Below are 21,909 nucleotides of genomic sequence, written 5' to 3'. Positions count from 1 at the left end.
TTTAGGAGTGATGGGAGATCAGGAGCACAGTGAACTGAAGAGTAGGTACAAAGCAAATACAACGCACTACGAGTTAAGAGTTAAGATAAATATTCACATTATCATGTAAGTTTCTCAGTTATAAAAGCTAGAAAATTGTTAACATCTGCTATACCTTCAACATGTAAAGTGTTTCTCAAAGACCAAAGGTGCATCTCAGAAAGGAAGACCGTCATCTGAAGCAGCCAATAGCTAATTCTAGGACAAAGATAACAAGGACAACATTAAATGTTAAGTGGGAAAATCTCTTCATTATCAAGTGTAAAATCTAAGGGAAATATGTCACATTTTTCTAATTATCTCATTACCAAATTGCAACTGAGTAACAACAGTAACAACCTAGGGTAAGAGGTAGTTATTTTAATCTATGCAAGCATATCAGGCAAAATAACCTAGAGCAAGCCTCAGTTCCTGAGGGAGTCCATAGGTAATGGACAGCAGAATGGCCTATAGCAGGGGTCTCAAACATGCCAACAGAAGCAGCAGCAGCCTCTTCCAGGGAAGCGGCTCTCTGGCTCTCTTTCTCTCTCGGCACCCCCAGCACCAGCCTGGCCAGTTGCCGCCTCAGCACCCGGCAGTACTTCCGCCTCCTTCTCCTCCTCTTCGTCCTGCTTCAGCCGCCTCAGCTTTGGAGGCTGCCTGGGCTCGCCTCACAATGTTTGCTCCTGTGTCACGGTGGGGGTAGCTCCTGCTGCTGAGTGTGCCTTTTTTTGAGGGGGAGGCCTCAAAGGAAGGTTGCCGGACCTCCGTGTTTGTGTTTTTGTGCCTGCACACACCCCCACTTGAACCTGTGGGGGGCCGCCCCGTTCTGTTTAATTTTGTGGGTACTGATGGGGGCTTTTCTCTTTTGGCAAGGCGATTCTGTGAAGGTTTTTTGTGTGTGTGTGTCGTGCCCTCCTTCCCCCCCCCCCAGGCTAGGCACTTGCTGGCGCTCCCTCCTCCGCTTCATCATCCTGCTGCTGCTGGTGGTGGTAGTGGAGAAGCAGCTGGAGGGGTCTTGGCCGACGACGAGGGCTTGCGTGCTCCTCCTTCTCGGAGCCCCAGCTGGCCTAACGAAAGTTCTGGGCGGCTTCCTCGGGCTCTTGCTCCGCTTGGCAGAAAATCTGATGCAGACCAGCCTCAGCCAGACCCTGCCTCCATCGGCCCCCAGGTAAATTGAGTTTGAGACCCCTGGCCTATAGATATGTAGGCAAACAGCTATGATAGACAGAACATTTGAGCAGCAATGCTAGCAGGGTATGGAAGTGCAGCCCACGAAAAAACAGATAGGCTCAATGACATAACTGTGGTATGGCGAGGAAGCACTGCCATCCACTAAGTGCTGCCTTCACTGCCTTGTGGGTAGGAGGCGGGTCCCCAAAAGCTAAAAGAAGGAAAACTCTGAGAGAAAACCACTGGCAACAATTGACCCAGAGTGAGCAGTTACCAACGGTTTCAGGGGTGGCCTTCCTGTTTTTGTTTTTTGTTTTGTCTATGCTATTATCTATGCATTCTTTTATTATTTTAGTTTTTATGTGCTAATTATGTGAACCACCCTGAGTAGTATTTACTAAGTTGGGCAGTCTAGAAGCTTAATAAGTAAATAAACAAATAAGTAACAGTACCTGGTTGTAAGTTGGAGACCGAGTCTCAAGATGTATAAAAATGTTGGCAATGCAGATTTTATTCTCAGACTTGATGTGTTTCAGCAGTGGCCTTCTTCAGGAGCTAAACATAAAATAGAAATATATATTAATTTAGAAACAGCTAGTCTGGAACAGTTACAGCTTTTTTTGCCAACAGGAGATATACCAGTTCCCTCTGCTTTGTAGGTAATATACAGCAACCTGCTTAAGGAGTGTGAGATTTCACACTCAGTATGAGTGTGAAATCTCAAAGGAAATGTTATACTCACTTATCTGTCAGCAGGTTTAATGAGGGCTATGCTCATAGTTTAATAGGTGGGCCACATTAAAAATGTCCGTTACTTTATCCCTGAGAACTACTTGTTGCCATTGGGCAGGAACATGGTAACACTCTCAATAAAGGCCACTGCCATCAAGCAAGCTCAGTTTGAACAACTTTATCCCTTAGGACTTTGCGCTGGACCAAGCTAAAGTTTGCCTTCAGAGCCAGGAGTTCCAAAGAACGCCACCTCAGCACAAGGAAGAAGACTATGCAAGAAAACAGAAGGCTGCAAGAAATAGACAAAAGAAGATGAGGAGGAGATTGTGTACCTGTCCCATAAAGTTAATGACTGTCAAGACCCAAAAAGACTGGGACGGAGGCAAAAACTACCTGCAGCTTATACAGATGTGCACTAAGGGCACGATTCATTGCAGACCATTAGTGCATCATATGGGGGGGGGGGGGAAGTTATGTTACACAAATAGAAAGAGAACAGGTGGCCAAATGAATGTTTATTTGATTGATCAATAGTATTTCCCAGACGAACATGGTAGTCCTTTAAATCACAATAAAAACCATCCTTATGCCAATATGACACAAATTTCTGAGACGGTTGACAATCCATAAGAAAACAGAGACAGAGAATAAAGATTTTTGGCAAAAAGTAAGAGAAATGGTATATAGCAACCTTGCAAAATTGGATGGAATCTCCCCAACCAACAGACCTCTTCTCCCCAAAATAAATAAATAAATAAATAAATATTATTTATTTATTTATTTGATTTATACCCTGCCCATCTGATCTATGTTTATAATATAATGTTAACTCTAGATCAGATTGGAAACAATTTTCTGCATGAATGGAGTAATATTCACTCAATTCACACAGTAGTTTATTGCTTAGCAGCAAGCATTTGTGAACTGTTACATTTTCCTTTAAGATCGTGGAACACAAAGCAGAAGAAAGAAAAACCTACAACAAGCCTGCCTGGCAATTAAGATTAGAGCCACATGTAAAGGATCTTCAGGGCCAAACAGGAAAAACCATTGCTTTTCTCTGTGGTGGAAGGAGAAACAACCTTAGGAAGGACACAGTCTGTCTTTAAAAAGCTTAAAGCCCCCAGGATGGAGGAGATTCAAAAAGTTTGATGGAAAAAATTAAGTTAAACCCCCTCACATTTGCCTACTTTTTAAAATGAGACTCCTGGCAACTTGAAATTATTCCAATATTCTTCACAAAACAAATAAGTCATTTTCTTTATAAATATAGTGAGTAGTTAAATTGTAAAATTTACCGATCTATTGCCTGTTTACTCATCATTTACAGGCTGTTTACATCAATTATTTCCCCAAACATGTACAGTTTTTTTGAATGCAACTATGTCTTAACAGACCAGCAGAGACGCTACATTAAGAAACCCACAGCTCTAAGGAACTGATCACAACTGACTCCTTCATACTGAATCAGGTTCGAAGGAACTCAAGACGTTTATCACTTGCTTATATTGATTACCAAAAGTAATTCAATTCTTGGCCCACTCACAGCTGCTTGAAATTCTGAAGATCTACAAAATTAATAATAGATTTGTTCATTTACTATCAAAACTCACAATAAAGTGAAAGACAGAGACCTTCCAACTAATAATATCCTTATTCAGAGAGGTATTTTTCAGGATGATTCTTTAAACTTTTCATGGTTCTGACTGGCTTTAAATTTCCTGTCTAGACATCTCAGTGATAGCAGTTAAGGCTACAACTCTAATTAGATAAATTGTTTGGTTGTTTCAAACTTAACATATATGGATGATATTAAGTTGTTTGCAAACTGTCTTAATAAGTGGAACAGTCTCTTAAACATCACTGAGTCTTACAGATATCAAATAAACTCTGTTGTTCATAAATGTGTTACTATTCAAATGAAAAGAGGCAGGTTCTTAGAGGGCAGTAACCATGAGCTCACAAATGGACAGTTTATTCAATGCTCAGAGGAGCAGAAAACCTATAAATATCTAGGCATCCAAGAAAAGTTCGGTATAAACCACAAACTTAAATTGTTATTCAGAAACAAGTACTTCATCATCCTCGTACTTTTATTGGCATAATAAAATAAAATAGAATAAAATAGTAAATGGGGAACCTATAAACAAATAAAATCTAGCGTATACAGCACTGGAGAGCACAGCATTACTTCTGGCTAACGAAAAGGCTCTCCAGGCGTTACGACTTTCTAAGAAATAAAATTAAACTGTGATATGTCCACAATTGAACAGGAGTTACATGTATACAGGCAAACAGATCTTATTGGCAGCACTCAACACGCCTTGTTGTTCATTACTTAAAGTCTGTTTTTAATAAAATAGTACGCATGCTCCAGTTTAAGTGAGCTGAAGATATCTGAATCCAGATAGATGATTTTAATTTTCCTTTCAAAGAGTCACATCTCCCTAGATGGCTCCATTCCTTGTAGAAGGCAACAAAGCAGGCTGCCATGATTGGAGGTATAGAAAATTCTGAGGCAATACTTAAAGTACTTTGATAGAATGAAAGTGGTATTTAAAACAGAACTTGTTGAAAAAAGAAAACGTACTGCTATTAATAGCTTGGAAAACCATGTACTAATGTATCCTTTTTGAATTGCAGATTGGATATACAGTGGTGCCTCGACTTACGAACTTAATTCGGTCCAGAAGATGGTCATAATTCAAAATGGTCATAAGTCGAAGCACCATCTCCCATAGGAATGCACTGAAATGCGATTAATCTGTTCCGGCCATTTTTGGTCGTATCTCAAGGTGCCAGTCGCAAGTCGAAGCATTTATTCCCATAGTAACTAATGGAAAAGCGGTTAATTCGTCCACTACCACTAGGGGAGACCTTTTTTATAAACCTAAGATAACTTAGGTTAAAAAAAGGGCAGGAAAGGAGGGAGGGAACAATGGGGAAAAGAGAAAAGAAAGAAGGTTATCACTGGGGCACACAGACCCCTGAAGCACAAAAAGAGAGAGGAGAGAGAGAGAGAGAGAAGACAATTGGGGGGGAGACTTTGGAGTCTAAAATACAGTGGACCCTTGACTTACAGACGGCTCAACTTACAGACTTTTCGAGTTACAGACTTCTCTGGCTGCAAAATTTAGGTTCAACTTGCAGACAGAGAATCGACCTACAGACCAGAAAAAAACCAAAATGGAACAAAAATGGAACAAAAATGGCCAGTTATGGCATTAATCGGTTTTCAATGCATTGTAGGTCAATGAAGACTCGACCTACAGACTTTTCGACTTGCAGCCACCATTCCAATACCGATTAATTCCGTAAGTACAGGGTTCACTGTACGTATTAAGCCACACGTTTTAAACTAACACCTTTTTAAACAAAAGAGAGGTCACAGTAGACAAACCCTATGAGCCACAGAATACAAACAAACAAACAAAAAAACATTCCAGCAACTATTCCAGCAAACGGACCCTTCAGACAAAGGTTTGTGCTTTTAAGCACAAAAAGAAAGAGGATAGATAGAGAAGACAATGTGAGAGAGAGACTTTGGAGTCTAAAACACATTTTAAACCCACACATTTTAAACCAACACCTTTTAATCCAAAAGAAAAGTCACAGTACACAAACCCTAGGAGCCACATTAAAAAAAATTCTAGCAGGGACTAAAAATGCTACAACTACACACTGCAAGACCCATTAGAGCACAGAAACAAAACCCCCTAGCCCAAACCCATGCTGCAAAAACCCTGTACATACAGTATTGACCCAGAACAGGCAGTCTCTCTTTTTTAAAAAAGAAAGTCTGTATAATTAAATTGTAAACCGCCCGGAGAGTGCTTGTAGCGCTATGGGGCGGTATATAAGTCCAAAAAAAAAAAAAAAAGTCAAAAAGCAAAAATCCAAAAAGGAATAATTTTTAAAAACAAAAGTACCAAAAAAAAAAATACAATACAGTACCAGGCAGTACCAGGCAGGCCAAAGTCTCTCTCTGAACCCACACTCTCTAACCACTGGGGTGAAAGAGCTACAGAGAAGCAGCCCCTTCGCGGAGCAATGGTTAACTGAAAGCAGTTCAAATTCCCCGCCTTCCCCATTTTTTTTTTCCATTTGTAACTCAAAGCGTCGGTCACAAGTCAAAGCAAAATTTTGCAGCCGGAGCTGGTTGTAACTCGAATTGGTCGTAAGTCAGGACGTTTGTAAGTCGAGGCACCACTGTACAATGGTCCTGATGATTTAAACAGGAAAACCTGAGTCCTTCTGGAATAATGAGTACCATCATCCAAGTGTATATAGAGTGTCAATTTGTCATAGAACATGGGGTGGGGTGGGGGCAGGCTTGTTGACCTCAAGAATCTCTGTGTGACTTAAATAGTGAAACTCTGAAATTGCATCCATGAAATCACAGTTCCACTTCATCAGATAACAATAGAAATGATAAAGGAATAATCTTATTACAATTTGCAACTGAGAACCAAGCTACATTAACGGAGGTCCCACAGAACAGAAATGCATGGCTTGAGAAACTGGTACATGGACAGCACCCCAGTTATCTCCTGGATAATAATGTTGACAAGCAACAATCAAACTTGTTGCTTAAATTAGGTCATCTTCAGGATGAAACTGAGGGATTCATATGCACAATCCAAAACCGTTATTTGCACTAGATCATAGCAGAAAATAATTATGATGGAAGGTTTAGAAGCTGCTTTTCAAAGCAGTAATGGTGACATTGCAGTTTGTATGCATGGAGCAGAGGAAGATTGACTTACTAAACGACATAATTTCAGCCAATAATACTTAGATTTTCATCATATTCTATGCTGCTATTTCCAGTGTCACACCAGAGGTCATACCTTAAACAGCTATTAAACTTCAAATTCTCTTGTGGTTTATTAAGCTTCCACTTACTATATATAATAATAAACTGAAATGAATTATTCATATACTAGTCATAATCAATGAAAAGTTTTTCATAACTAATTTTATAATGAGAAACTGTTAGACAGGTCACATTCAAAGAACAAATTCTGATGCTTGGCTTGTATCAGCAGACTATTTCCTACCAGACTGGTACCTTTCATTTGGTAATGTTTCTGAAGTTTCAGATTCTTGTGGTCAAACTAAAATTGAATTTTTATTTTCAAAACCTTAGCAATTGTTTCAAATGCATATTCCACTGATATAAAAGCTATGTGACATCAAACCTGTACAACAAAATGGAATTACTTTAGCCTTTGGTTTCATTACTTCAACCTAGGCAAAGAAGAAATCTGTATTGCCATTGATCTGGGATGGAACAGAAATTTGCAAGATTCACATTTGTGTTTGGAACATTTTTTTTTCTGACCACATCATCACAATTGATTTTTTAATACTGTATCTTAATGTTAGTCTAATGCAGCTATTATACTGTGTTACTGTTATCTTTGTAAGACTACTCACACTTTCACATCTTTAACTGTAGCCTGCTTCAAGGACATTCATTGAAAAGAGAGTTATAACTTTCCCTAAATAAATTTAAAAAGGAGTAAAAGCAGAGGAAAGGCAAACAAAAATATAAAATATTATTTTGTCACTCTGAATCTCCTAATTTTTTATTTTTAGATAATTGTAGAAAACAATGCCCAGCTGAAGAGATAACCAAATCTCTTCTTTACTGACTGCTCACGTCAAATAGTAATTTTTAAGGTTAGTTAGAAGAAATGTGATGCAATGGTCACATTCATTGAGTTCAAGATGTAAATTCTAGCCCCCCACCTCTCTGTTGGCATAGGGATTTTAGAACTCTATCTCTAAAAACATGAACATTAATTCCTTTTGTCAAAGTCATAGTCAATTAAATATCAAGAGCAAGTCAGCACACGTCTTTTAAATTTATTTTTGGAAATATAGAATAATGAGTCTGTAAAGCTTTTTTCTTTCTATTTCTCCTTCACCAAGGAGAGCTGCTCCTTGAAGCATACATGATACCTGAACATTGTATTCCAGACTCTGCAATAAATTTGGATCCAATTAGATAAAGTATTATCAGGAGATAGGTATAACAAATTCTTAAACCAGAAATCTACTAAATTTAATTGTATAAATCATATAGAAAACGCTTTTCCAACAGAGAACAGAAATGCTGTCTAACAGAAAATGTGGCAACTAAAAGACTTAATGCAAATATAATTAACATGCTAATTCCTAATAGCACAGTGTCACACTTAGAACATCAATAGTTTAGTACAATGAATTCAGTCATGGTTGCACTACAAAAATATACAAAATAACTTGTTCACTGTGACACAAAATAAAAATATACCATACGTACACAAAGGAAAGGTTTTAATTCACCATTACGTATTGTAACTCAGTATAAACACAAACAACTCAGTAACAGCCAATAGTTCCCGCTCTACCTCAGATTCTTTTTCCCAGATTTTTTCCAGTCAGGTTCTGTTAGTATCAGTGTGTGAGCAATGAAGTCTGAAGACAGAGTTAAGTGTTCTATGTTACCAGTCAATTAGACAGTAATGAAACAAGCTAACCAGTTAAGCTTAGCAGTGCAACCAGTTAATAATTTTCCACACAATATGTTCATTTTTAATCTATGAAGAACTGTACATAAACAGAAACATTTTATTATTACTCATTACTAGAGTCCATAAGTGACTGTACTGAGAGAGTAAGTGCCAGCTGAAGTGAACTAACAAATAAGGGTTGGTCTACTCAGGGAGACTTGAAGCCAATCTGCTCCATTTTATCCACTGCGTAGTTAGGTAAAGTCTAGTTTTTTATTAAAGCCACATTCAATTTCTTCTCACTACACTCTGCCCCAGTATAACCAACTATCAAGCTGTAGCTCTTCCATACAGTGCTGGTTATATTTTGCCATCTGTCTAACCAAATTCTACATATCTAGAGCCTTGTAGCCCATTTTTGTTTTCTTCTGTTAACAACAGCATCCACTCAGGAGTAATCAGTTGGACAGGCACATATTAGCAGTGGTGGGGTTGAAGCCTGTGGGAATGGCCGGGGGGGGGGGGGGGAGCCAAAAGCTGAAAATCACAAAAGACTGAGTTGAAATCAGTATTATTCCTTCTAAAATGCTTGGTTGGAATGGGCAATTTACATGAAACTGTTTTATTCCAAACAGCGCTCTGTGAATGGAAGAAACCCTGCTTGGGGAAAATGTGCCTTCAGGAAGAATGGAAACTACTTTTCAATATTTATTTATCCAAATATTTCTATACCGGTGCATGTTTAATTTTTTCTCTCTCTTACAAATTCTGTTTTCTTTAAATTCTAGTTGCTAGAGGTACTTGCTTGCTTTCCAAACCATTGACTAAGATATCATTCTTCACTGTATCTCTGGGTAAGACTTACTTCCTGGACAGGAGAACTCAGAAGGTGGTGCTGAGGAACTCCTCTTCAACATCCTGGCTGTAGCCCTGTGGTGTCCCTCAGGGTTCTGTTCCCCCCCCCCCTGCTATTTATGTGAAACTGTTAAGAGGGGCTGTCTGGAGTTTGGGGGGGTTCAATCTCATCAGTATCCTGGCAACACCCAAATCTATCTCTTTTTTCATCTAATTCCAGAGAAGCTGTTCCAGCTCTAAAATGATGTCTGGTGTCAGTACTGGATTGGATGAAGGTGAATAAACTGAAACATAATCCAGAGAAAACAGAGGTGCCTCTAGTCACTTGAAAGACAGATTTGGGAACAGGGTTCCTGGAGAGGTCTGATTTGAACACAGTGCCACTTGTCTTAGTTACATTTCATTTGGGATTTCTGTAATTAAGTTCCTTGGGGCTGCCTTTGAAAAGTGTTTGGAAACTTCACTGGGTCCAAAATGCTATTGACATATCAGTAACCGGCTACTCGGAGGGAACATATACCTCTCCTGTTACAGCATTTCCACTGGCTGCTGATTCATTTCTGGGCACAATTCAAAGTGCTAGCTTTGACCCATAAAGGTCTAAATCTTTTTCCTATGGCGTACCAGCTGAGCCTCTGAGGAAGGTGGAGCGCCCCCTTGCGCTCGCGCTCTCGGACACATGCGTGAAGCACTGGGGGAACATGTGCACTCCCCCACCGCTTCGCACATGTGCAGGAGACAACATGGAAACATCACCGGAACGCTAACCACTGTCATGCCAAGTTCAACCGACAGCCCCAAAGGCGTCCTACAGAAGCAAGCAAGAGAGAGAAAAGGAGAAAGGCAACCTCTGCTGATGATGGGCCACGAAAGCAAGGGCCAGGAAAAGCCACCTTCTTGGTTCTCTTTCTCCTTTTCCCCATAAACAACCCACCCAGCAACGCAAAGTGAAGCCGTTCCCATTCCAACCGGGAGCTTCTCTCAACCAACGGGATCTCAACATGGCTGCAAATTCACCAGCGATCCAGGGAAAGTTTCCCTTGTGCCGCCTCTGCTGACCCTCAGGCCGGCTTCCCCACCAGGCTTGCTCAGCCCCCCCAGTTCAGGCTTACTTACCTGTTGTGCCCTGAGCCCTTCAGCTCCTCAGCCTGAGCGCTCTGCTTGGTCACAGGCTGAAGCATGCTGTCCAGCTCCGTTTGAATTTCCCCGGCCATGCTCAGCCTCCTGGCTCTTGGTCACCCCCGTCGTCGCCACTGCCAGGCCACGAAGACAGACCTCTCCCCCCCCGCCGCAGGCACTCCCTCCCGACAGCTGCTTTGCATGCATGGGCGCATGCGTGAAGGGGTGAGGGAGCACTCAATTTATATATATATTCCATATTCCATATATTTCATTTATCTATGGAATTTTAAATTTAAATATGGAATATATGGAATATATATATATATCATATTTAAATTTCCGTAGATAGACAGACAGACAGACAGACAGACAGACCATATTTCTCCAAAAGGGTCTTTTATTAATTTTTGCTTCAAAAATGCATTAGGGCTTTTTTTCAGGGGATGTTTTATTTTTTTTCCATGTACAACAGTCCACATTTATTCAAATACAAGTCATGTCATCTTCTTTTGGTTGCTGCACAATGGTGGAGGGCAGGGTTTCACTGAACTAGGGCTTATTTTTGGGGTAGGGCTTATATTACGAGCATCCTGAAAAATCATACTAGGGCTTATTTTCAGGTTAGGTCTTATTTTCAGGGGAACAGGATGTACATGCAGAGAGTTTTTCTTTAAAGTTGTAGCATATCAGCCGAATTAACATGCTGCTGTGGACGGAATCTTGCCAACAACTTATAAATGTTTGCCAACATGAATCTTGTATCTTTTCAACAATCATATGCTGATATACAAGCCAACATACTTTATATCAATTTGAAAGCCATACAGAAATTCATATTGTCATTTTTTAAAAAAAAATGCCTCACTATAGCTTTCATAATCATCACCTGGGGCAGGGGGGAACATAATCTGATAAACTAAGAACAGTGACATGAAAATCACACACTGCAAACTTATTTCCATTTGGTGAGAAGTTGTTTCATGCTCCACTGAATTAATTCTTTACATTTTAAAGAAATCTAGAAATGAGCCCTATCTTTTGAAACTACAAGTGGTCATGTTATAACTACACATTTTCAATTTGAACACATCTACTTGTGCAACTGTACCAAAATAATATACACTTAGAACCTTGTGGACATACAAACTGGTTAGTAAGGCTGTATTTCATTAAAGCTTGAATTATCATGTGCAGAAGAGAAACCAGGTTCTTTGACTTTTAAGAATGCCAAATATCATGCCTCTGCACTGAAACTCTAGGGAGTTGATATAATCCAATTTTAAGAGAGATTCAATGATGCAAATGATTGTCTTTCAAAAGTATGCATTTCACTTGAAGATATTCATATACTGCTTTTAATTAGATTCGTGTTTTTGGAATATTAATACCTGAACCACCTCAAAAACCATGTAGAACACTTCTTGAAAGTGACTTGAATGTATTTGTTTGATTTATATTCCATCCTTCCTCAAAAAAAGCCACAGCAGTGACCAACGTATATATAAAACACAATTAAGATCAGAACTCTAAAATGTTATATAGACAATAAAATTCAATCATCATCATCATCATCAACATTTTTAATGTCCACTTACCTATACTGCAAAAATATACTTTTAGCTGGCACCTAAACCACAACCGTCTGGGGAGCTGCCAAATCTCCAATGAAAAGGAAGGGCAAGCTACTTACCTGTAGCGGTTTCTTTGAGTAGTCATTCTGTACACTCACACACCTGGATTAGCATGCCTGTACAAAGCACCACTGGATGCCTTCTGGTGCCTGTAAGTCCAGACCTTTCTCCTCCTCCCATGCCTTTTGAGGATAGTGCACCAACCTCCATCTTTCTTTGATATCTTAAAATAATGGGAATAATAACTATCCTGCATTGAACAGGTTGCATTGCGCCCTTGATAATTAATGTTGTAACTTCTTCCTCCTCCAAGATTTGAGATGGAGTAGTGGTACGAATACAGCCAGTTGGAGGAAGTCTTGTGAACTCAATAACATAACCATGGATGACTCTGTACAGGACCCAGGAATCTGAGGTAATTATATGCCATGTGTTGATATGAGGGGCTAGAGATTCCTTTCTGGTTAAATGGTAGATGTCTGTTGTATCAATCTCAACATGTAAGGAGTTAAAAGATGCTATTTGCTCTTTTTGTTTGGTTTCTTAGATGATGTTGAAGACTTGTACTTTGAAAAATCTAATTTGTTCCTATTATTTGAGAAGGGGCCTGAGGTGAATCTCATGTTTTTTCAGAGGATGATTTATTCCTATTATAGAGGGGAAAGTCCTCCAAGGTTCTTTGAACTGTCTTTGATGGGTTTGTTGACTATTGATCCCCATATGTTTTGTTGTTTTCTTTTTAAACAAATCCTCCATTACGTCATCTGTTTTATTGTTGAAAAGACCCTCTCCATCAAAAGGGTCTTCAATTTTAGATCTAGAATCCTTTGAAATTCTGGCTGATCTAAACCAAATATGCCTACAGAGTGAGTGTTATCACTGCTGCCATATTCTTTGCAGAACAATCAGTGACATGCCTGACTGAATGGATTTGATGCGCTGCCAAGGAATATGCCTCCTGTTGAAAGGATGCCACCAAAGATCTTTTGTCCCTAGGCAGACAGGCCATTAGAGCCTGGAATTTCCCCCCAATATACTGATGGTATGCAGCCATAATGGCTTGGCAATTAGAAATTCTCATGTCTAGTGCTGCTGTAGATTTTTCTACCCAAAATATCTAATTTATGGTCCTCCCTATATCAGCTGGAATAGTGGAAGAGTGACCTCCTTTCCTTTGTTTGTAAAGTCTCTACAATTATGGAATTTGGAAAAGGGTGCTTGAATAAAAAGTTGACCCCTTTGTAAAGATTTATTTATTTTATTTATTTATTTATTTTATTTCTATCCCGCCTATCTGGACATATTAGCCCACTCTAGGCGGCTTACAATAAAAGAAACAATATAATTTTAAAACATTGCACCTAGACTAAGATAGAAATCAAAGAAAGATATAAGAAAAGAAAAATCGTCAGGAGTTTTCTGTTGGGAAAGCCTGCCTATACATCAATGTTTTTAGTTGTTTCTTAAAAATGTCCAGCGAGGGAGCCACGCGAATCTCAGGAGGTAAGTTGTTCCAGAGACGAGGAGCCACTGCCGAGAAGGCCCGATTTCTGGTCTTCTCCTTCCGGGCCTCTCTCGGCGTTAGGCTCCTCAGCCTCACCTCCTGGCTCGCACGAGTGACACGGGTAGATCTTGGTGGGAGAAGGCGTTCCACCAAGTATCGAGGTCCTAAACCGTTTAGGGCTTTATAGGTAAGCATCAACACTTTGAAGTCGATGCGGAATCGGATGGGCAGCCAATGCAGTGCGGCCAGAGTGGGCGAGATATGTTGGAATCTTCTCACTCCACTAAGTAATCTGGCCGCAGCATTCTGCACCACCTGTAGTTTCCGCAGCAACCTCAAAGGTAGCCCCACGTAGAGCGCATTACAGTGGTCTAATCTTGAGATTACGAGCGCATGCACCAAGGTAGTAAGCGCCCCCACATCAAGGTAGGGTCGCAGCTGGGCTATCCGCCTAAGATGTTCAATGTGTCTCAAAGTTGGAGGTGCTGAAGAAGGTTTCGTCCGTGACAGTGCAGTCAGGTATATCAAAGGAAGGCAACACAGGTATTTATAACAGAACACTAGCAGTAGGCATTTGTTATTAAATACTGGGTTATAGACTTTTGTTTATAGATTCTTTACCGGAAGTTCTGAAGACTTACAGTCATCCCCATTGCAAAATCAGAATACGTGCAAATGTCCTCAGAAGGAGACAATAGTGAAGGTGATGAAGATTGTCCCCATCTGAATCAGAGTAATCTAAACCAACAGTGGAGAAGCAATCTGCTGTGATGCCTCTGTGGCTGGTAATTGAGAAACCTATATGTACTTTTATTTATTTATTTATTTATTTATTTATTTATTTATTTATTTATTTATTTATTTATTCATTCATTCATTCATTCATTCATTCATTCATTCATTCATTCATTCATTCATTCATTCATTCATTCATTTATTCTATACCCCACCTATCTGGTCATTTTGATATCAGTGAAACTGATATCGAAACTTTGATATCAGTAAAGCTGAAGCAAAACACATCAATTCCAAGATCTGGAAGAGGTAGAAGATGAACATCCAAAGGCTCAGGTGCTTTGTAGTAGAAGATAGTCTGAAACTGGTAATACACTGCCTTTTGGAGAAGTAGACAATTTACTACAATGTCAAGGGGTCACCTCAATAAGACGCAGAGGTCCCATTTGTTGAATGACTTGGTAGCATAACTAGATCCAAAGAGCTTTTAGATGTAGAAATTTTTGTATGTAAAGACTGTTGGTTATCAGAGTGTCTCTTCTGATTTTGAACAATAAGGTGTTCCTCAGAAATCGACTGTAGAAGAAAATGGGAACGAGACAGTGGCAGCTTTCTATGGTCAGACTTAAATGGCATTGGTGAAGGTCAAGCATTCATCCGCAGCAGTAGGGAACTAAGCAACAGTATGGTGGTGCCATGGCTCTTGAGATTAAGAAAAAAATTGTGGATGCCAGTGAACAGTTGTTTTAGACTGTAATTTTGATCTGGTCTGAGACTGAGACCTCCTGCTGTATACTGGAGAATCAGAGTCTGATCCTGAACCAGAAACCATTTGAGCCCCTCAAGGGTTTGTTAGGTTGTGCATGAGGCATTGAAGAGCCCAATTTCAATCTGGGAGCTGACACCATAGGCTCTTGGAATTGTAGAGCAGCCTTGGTTCCCAATGGTACCACAGTTTGAGGGGATTTCCTCCTTGGTTCACTTTCAGAGACAGATCCCACACCAGTTATTATCACCTGTGTGCCTAACAGAGGCAAGGCAAATCACTACTGGTTTTGAATGGGTCTCACCTTTCCTCTTAAGCCTCTTTGATTTATCCATTGATGACTTTTCAGTGTGTTTCTTCTTCTTCTTCTTCTTCTTTTTTGTAGACTAGAATCCTTCAGTTTAATTGACATTGAAGACTTGTGATGAACCATATCCTTTGGATTTGTGGATGCCAAAGACGGTTTCGAATGTGAAGCTGCCATGACTGAGCATGATGGAACAACAGTCAAAACAACAACAGATTGGTCTTGTCCCAAAAGAGTATATGGGGGTAAGCTAACATGTCTTTAATGGATGAAACAGAGTCAGTTGAAATCAAATTAATCACTTTCAGTTACTTCTCCCAGAAGTATGAATTTAGCTAGGACTCATGGCTGCAGAGTGCTATTTTTGTACATACAAAGCATGTCTTTACTAAATGAATCTCACCAAGGCAGTAGAGACATTTAGTGCATCTGTTAATTTGAGGGAATTTCAAGATACAGCGGTGCTTCATCGTAAAGCGGATTCATTGTTTAACAAGGTAATCGTTAAGCGAGGCACCACTGTTTTCGTTTAGTCGTTTAGTCGTGTCTGACTCTTCGTGACCCCATGGACCAGAGCACACCAGGCCCTCCTATCTTCTACTGCCTCCCGGAGTTGTGTCAAATTCATGTTGGTTGCTTCGATGACACTATCCAACCATCTCGTCCTCGGTCGTCCCCTTCTCCTCTTGCCATCACACTTTCCCAACATCAGGGTCTTTTCCAGGGAGTCTTTTCTTCTCATTAGATGGCCAAAGTACTGGAGCCTCAGCTTCAGGATCTGTCCTTCCAGTGAGCACTCAGAGTTGATTTCCTTTAGAATTGATAGGTTTGTTCTCCTTGCAGTCCAGGGGATTCTCAAGAGTCTCCTCCAGCACCACAATTCAAAGGCATCAATTCTTTGGCGGTCTGCTTTCTTTATGGTCCACCTCTCACTTCCATACATCACGACAGGAAAGACCATAGCTTTGACTATTCCGACTTTTGTCGGCAAGGTGATGTCTCTGCTTTTTAAGATGCTGTCAAGATTTGTCATCGCTTTCCTCCCAAGAAGCAGGCATCTTTTAATTTCGGGACTGCTGTCTCCATCTGCAGTGATCATGGAGCCCAGGAAAATAAAATCTGTCACTGCCTCCATATCTTCCCCTTCTATTTCCCAGGAGGTGATGGGACCAGTGGCCATGATCTTAGTTTTCTTGATGTTGAGTTTCAGACCGTTTTTTGCACTCTCCTCTTTCACCCTCATTACAAGGTTCTTTAATTCCTCCTCACTTTCTGCCATCAGAGTGGTGTCATCTGCATATCGGAGGTTGTTGATATTTCTTCTGGCAATCTTAATCCCGGCTTGGGATTCCTCCAGTCCAGCCTTCCGCATGATGTATTCTGCATATAAGTTGAATAAGCTGGGGGACAATATACAGCTTTGTCGTACTCCTTTCCCAATTTTGAACCAATCAGTTGTTCCATAGACAGTTCTAACTGTTGCTTCCTGTCCCACATATAGGTTTCTCAGTAGATAGATAAGGTGGTAAGGCACTCCCATTTCTTTAAGAACTTGCCATAGTTTGTTGTGGTCCACACAGTCAAAGGCTTTTGCATAATCAATGAAGCAAAAGTAGATATTTTTCTGGAACTCTCTGGCTTTCTCCATAATCCAGCGCAAGTTAGCAATTTGGTCTCGAGTGCCTCTGCCTCTTCGGAATCCAGCTTGTACTTCTGGGAGTTCTCGGTCCACATACTGCTGAAGCCTACCTTCGAGGATTTTGAGCATAACCTTGCTAGCGTGTGAAATGAGTGCAATTGTGCGGTAGTTGGAGCATTCTTTGGCACTGCCTTTCTTTGGGATTGGGATGTAGACTGATCTTTTCCAATCCTCTGGCCACTGTTGGGTTTTCCAAACTTGCTGGCATATTGAATGTAGCACCTTAACAGCATCATCTTTCAAGATTTTAAATAGTTCAACTGGAATGCCATCACCTCCACTGGCCTTGTTGTTAGCCAGGCTTTCTAAGGCCCACTTGACTTCGCTCTCCAGGATGTCTGGCTCAAGGTCAGCAACTACATTGTCTGGGTTGTCCGGGATATCCACATCTTTCTGAAATAATTCCTCTGTGTATTCTTGCCACCTCTTCTTGATGTCTTCTGCTTCTGTTAGGTCCCTCCCATTTTTGTCCTTTATCATGTCCATCTTTGCGCGGAATGTTCCTCTAATATCTCCAATTTTCCTGAACAGATCTCTGGTTTTTCCTTTTCTGTTATTTTCCTCTATTTCTTTGCATTGTTCATTTAAGAAGGCCCTCTTGTCTCTCCTTGCTATTCTTTGGAAGTCTGCATTCAACTTTCTGTAACTTTCCCTATCTCCCTTGCATTTTGCTTCCCTTCTCCTCTCTGCTATTTCTAAGGCCTGGTTGGACAGCCATTTTGCTTTCTTGCATTTCCTTTTCTTTCGGATGGTTTTTGTTGCTGCCTCCTGGACAATGTTACGGGCCTCTATCCAAAGTTCTTCAGACACTCTGTCCACCAAATCTAGTTCCTTAAATCTGTTCTTTACTTCCACTGTGTACTCATAGGGGATTTGGTTTAGATTATACCTGAGTGACCCAGTGGTTTTTCCTACTCTCTTCAATCTAAGCTTGAATTTTGTTATGAGAAGCTGATGATCAGAGCCGCAGTCAGCTCCAGGTCTTCTTTTTGCTGACTGTATAGAGCTTCTCCATCTTTGGCTGCAGAGAATATAATCAATCTGATTTCGATATTGCCCATCTGGTGATTTACATGTATAGAGTCGCCTCTTGTGTTGTTGGAAAAGGGTGTTTGTGATGACCAGCTTATTCTCTTGACAAAACTCTATTAGCCTTTGTCCTGCTTCGTTCTGAACTCCAAGGCCAAACTTCCCTGTTGTTCCTTTTATCTCTTGGCTCCCTACTTTAGCATTCCAGTCCCCTAGAATGAGAAGAACATCTTTCTTTGGTGTCAGTTCTAGAAGCTGTTGTAAATCTTCATAAAACTGTTCAATTTCAGTCTCCTCAGCAGTGGTGGTTGGTGCATAAACTTGAATTACTGTGATGTTGAAAGGTCTGCCTTGGATTCGTATTGACATCATTCTATCATTTTTGAGATTGTATCCCATTACAGCTTTTCCCACTCTTCTGTTGACTATGAGGGCCACTCCATTCCTTCTACGGGATTCTTGCCCACAATAGTAGATATGATAATCATCTGAGCTGAATTCGCCCATTCCTGTCCATTTTAGTTCACTGATGCCCAGGATGCCAATGTTTATTCTTGCCATCTCCTGTTTGACCACCTCCAGCTTCCCAAGGTTCATAGATCTTACATTCCAGGTTTCTATGCAGTATTTTTCTTTGCAGCATTGGATTTTCCTTTCACTTCCAGACGCATCCACAGCTGAGCGTCCTTTCGGCTTTGGCCCAACCACTTCATTAGCTCTGGAGCTACTTGTACTTGTCCTCCACTCTTCCTCAGTAGCACGTTGGACGCCTTCCGACCTGAGGGTCCCATCTTCCAGCGTCATATCTTTTAGCCTTTTGTTTCTGATCATGGGGCATTCTTGGCAAAGATACTGGAGTGGCATTGCCAGTTCCTACTCCAGGTGGACTGCGTTTAGTCGGAACTCTCCACTATGTCCTGTCCGTCTTGGGTGTCCTGGCACGGCATAGCCCATAGCTTTTCTGAGTTACTCAAGCCCCTTCGCCACGACAAGGCAGCAATCCATGAAGGGGAGCACCATTGTACTTTTTCATTAAGGGCTAAGTGGCCATTTTAAAAAAAATGGCAGGAAAACATTGTGAGACAAATGAAAGGGAGGAGGAGGGGAGAACTTTCAAATGAAGAAAAACTTCTCTCTTTTTTTAGGCAACAAGAAAGAGAAAAAATTAATAGAGTAGAAGTAAAAAAAACCAAAGAAAAAACTAAAATTGGGTGTAAAGCAGTAGTTTAGAACAGAGTTTACGTCCGAGGCACAAGACAAAGAAAAATCTCTGGGCTTGTAAGTTCTGGAAGATTCTGACGGTGTTTCACAAAGGTGCACATAATCAAGCTGTATGAGGTCTGGGGTTTGTCACAGAGGGGAGAACTTTCAAATGAAGAAAAACTTCTCTCTTTTTTTAGGCAACAAGAAAGAGAAAAAATTAATAGAGTAGAAGTAAAAAAAACCAAAGAAAAAACTAAAATTGGGTGTAAAGCAGTAGTTTAGAACAGAGTTTATGTCCGAGGCACAAGACAAAGAAAAATCTCTGGGCTTGTAAATTCTGGAAGATTCTGACGGTGTTTCACAAAGGTGCACATAATCAAACTGTATGAGTCACAGAAGAGCATGAAAAAGAGTACCACCATACAGATGCCACTTCCAGTGAGGAACTGCCACATGCAACAGTCCAACAGTCCTCAGTCCTCAAGCACAGCATACACAGAGCAACTAGGGAAAACCTAAATCCTTAACTACTAGATTTCTAGGAAGCTAACCTGCCAAGTACCTGGTGCCTCATTCATTTAGTCCCTTGCATATGCATACTAACAGTTTGAACTGAGTGCAGTAGGACACTGAGAGCTACAGCAGCAATTTTAAACTTGGTGGGATATGGCCATGAGATGTGAGTGTATTTGCCATGGTGGCAACTTGCGAGTCCAGTAATAAACAGGAGTCATACTTTGCTATGTTCCAGCTCCTGCCAACCTAGTGGTTCGAAAGCATGCAAAATCCAAATTGTGAGTAGATAAATAGGTACCACCATGGTGGGAAAGTAACAGCATTCCGTGTCTAGTCACGTTAGCCACGTGACCACGGAAGATTGTCTTTGGACAAAACGCTATTTATTTATTTATTTATTCCATTTATACCCTGCCTATCTAGTCATTGCGACCACTCTAGGCGGCTAGCTCTATGGGTTGGAAACGGAGATGAGCACCGCCCCCTAGAGTCGGACATGAATGGACAAATTGTCAAGGGGAACCTTTACCTTTACCTATACCTTGTTATTCCAGAACAAGCAATAGAGATTTCCATTTTAAACATGGTGACGGTTTACAGAGGACTGTAACTTATCAACTTGACAAAATAAATTTGTTGACAGTAGAAGGAAAAGATAAGCCTTTTAAAAAGATATAAACAGTAGCCAGAAAAGATTGCCTGTGCAAGGAGCCAAGGATGATAGGAAAGCACCAGTAGAGGGGAGGACACTCACTGGGGTAATTTTAAAAAAAAACCATAGAATTATGCTGCTGTGATCTTGTATTTGCTTATGCTTTAGCTAATTAAGATACTTACACAGATGTGACTTAATAGAGGGTTTTTTAAAATTAGGGTACGACTACATTGCCCAAATAATCTAAGAGTTGTGTCAGGGTATTTATTATTCTGTCAATTTATGTCATGTGTTTATATCCTCATAGGGCAGCCTCAACTGAATTGAGTTAATTTGGTTCAAGGGACTACACCACTCTTTAAATTACCTTAAATTGACCCAGGTTTGGCACTTAGATCCGCCCATGGATCTGTCCTAACTCCACCTGCATTCTCTCCTTGTCCATAACTATCTTGTTCAGAGTTAATTTTTTCCTCTTTTTTCCATGGATAGTTCAGTCATTTAGGTATCTTGCTGCAGAGCCAGAGTTTGGGAGTTTGATTCCCCACAGTACCTTCCTGACAGTGTTGGGCTTAATCATTCATAGGGTCCTTGACAGCTCTGCAGTTCTAAAAGTAGCAGCCCAATTTTGTACATGTTTACTTGAAAGTAAGTTACATAGTATTAATGCAGCTTTCTCCCAGGAAACGTAGGCTCTGGGACTACTTAATAGTTAACTTAAGACTGAGAGGATAGACTGATCTTGCTGTACATGAACCAAACAAGATGTTTTTAATTTAGTTATTTAGAAATAGACAGTAGTTGTATAGCAAGCAACGTTTCCATCTCGAAACTAGGCCAAGCTCAGTCTATCTTGGGCCTTCCAGACCAGCCACTTCCACAATTTAGGTGCCTGACTGTAGAGTTCTGGGATCTGGAATCTTCCCCACCACCACCAATGTCATTTGACACTAGTTCAAAGGGTCTCTGCCCAGCTGTCATATTGATGCAAAAAGGTTCTAAGTGACATAGCACTGCATCAACACTGCAGAGAGAAAGACTTTAGTGCCAATATGATGCAGTGTTAAAGTCAGTTTATTTCACTTTTTAAAGTGTAACAGTTTGGATAGCATGCATAATTGCTGATTTCCTGATGGAACAGCATCCTGCACCACCTCAAACATATCACCAAGATGTCTGCACAGAGAATGCCCCACCATCCACAATACAATCAGATGGCCAGCCACACAACCAAAAAAAGAGGTTTAAAAAAGCAGTGCAATGTAGAGTGATTTAAAATAACCTCCCGATAGGTGTTCAAAAAGAAATGATTCCTTGAAGAAAAGTGTAAGTCTCTCCTGCATTTACAATATAGTTGGGAAATTTCGAATTGATTCGCATCATGCTGAACCAGGAGTAACTGGAGGAGTATATTGCAATGTAGTCACACCCTTAGTTATTAGACTGTTGTAATACAAGCATCTG

The 21,909-nt window shown here is 40.5% G+C and overlaps 1 protein-coding gene across 5 annotated transcripts in view; it reads right to left on the bottom strand.

Moving 5' to 3' along the window:
• Positions 1 to 21,909, bottom strand: part of WDPCP (WD repeat containing planar cell polarity effector) — a 280,521-nt gene that overhangs the window by 188,552 nt on the left and 70,060 nt on the right. For 4 of the 5 annotated variants that reach the window (XR_012088494.2, XM_073003877.2, XM_073003880.2 and 1 more), the window contains exons 2-3: positions 1,644 to 1,746; positions 155 to 237 (exon numbers count right to left, since the gene is read on the bottom strand). Coding sequence is in view for 4 of the 5 variants with exons in the window: in XM_073003877.2 (XP_072859978.2) it covers positions 155 to 215 (61 nt within the window). In the remaining variant the exon portion in view is untranslated. The remainder of the gene's footprint in view (positions 1 to 154; positions 238 to 1,643; positions 1,747 to 21,909) is intronic. The other variant, XM_073003871.2, reaches the window with a different exon arrangement.

This window comes from Pogona vitticeps, chromosome 1 (genome assembly GCF_051106095.1).
Source record: "Pogona vitticeps strain Pit_001003342236 chromosome 1, PviZW2.1, whole genome shotgun sequence".
Lineage (NCBI taxonomy): Eukaryota > Metazoa > Chordata > Lepidosauria > Squamata > Agamidae > Pogona > Pogona vitticeps.
This window is presented reverse-complemented; position numbering and strand designations above follow the sequence as displayed.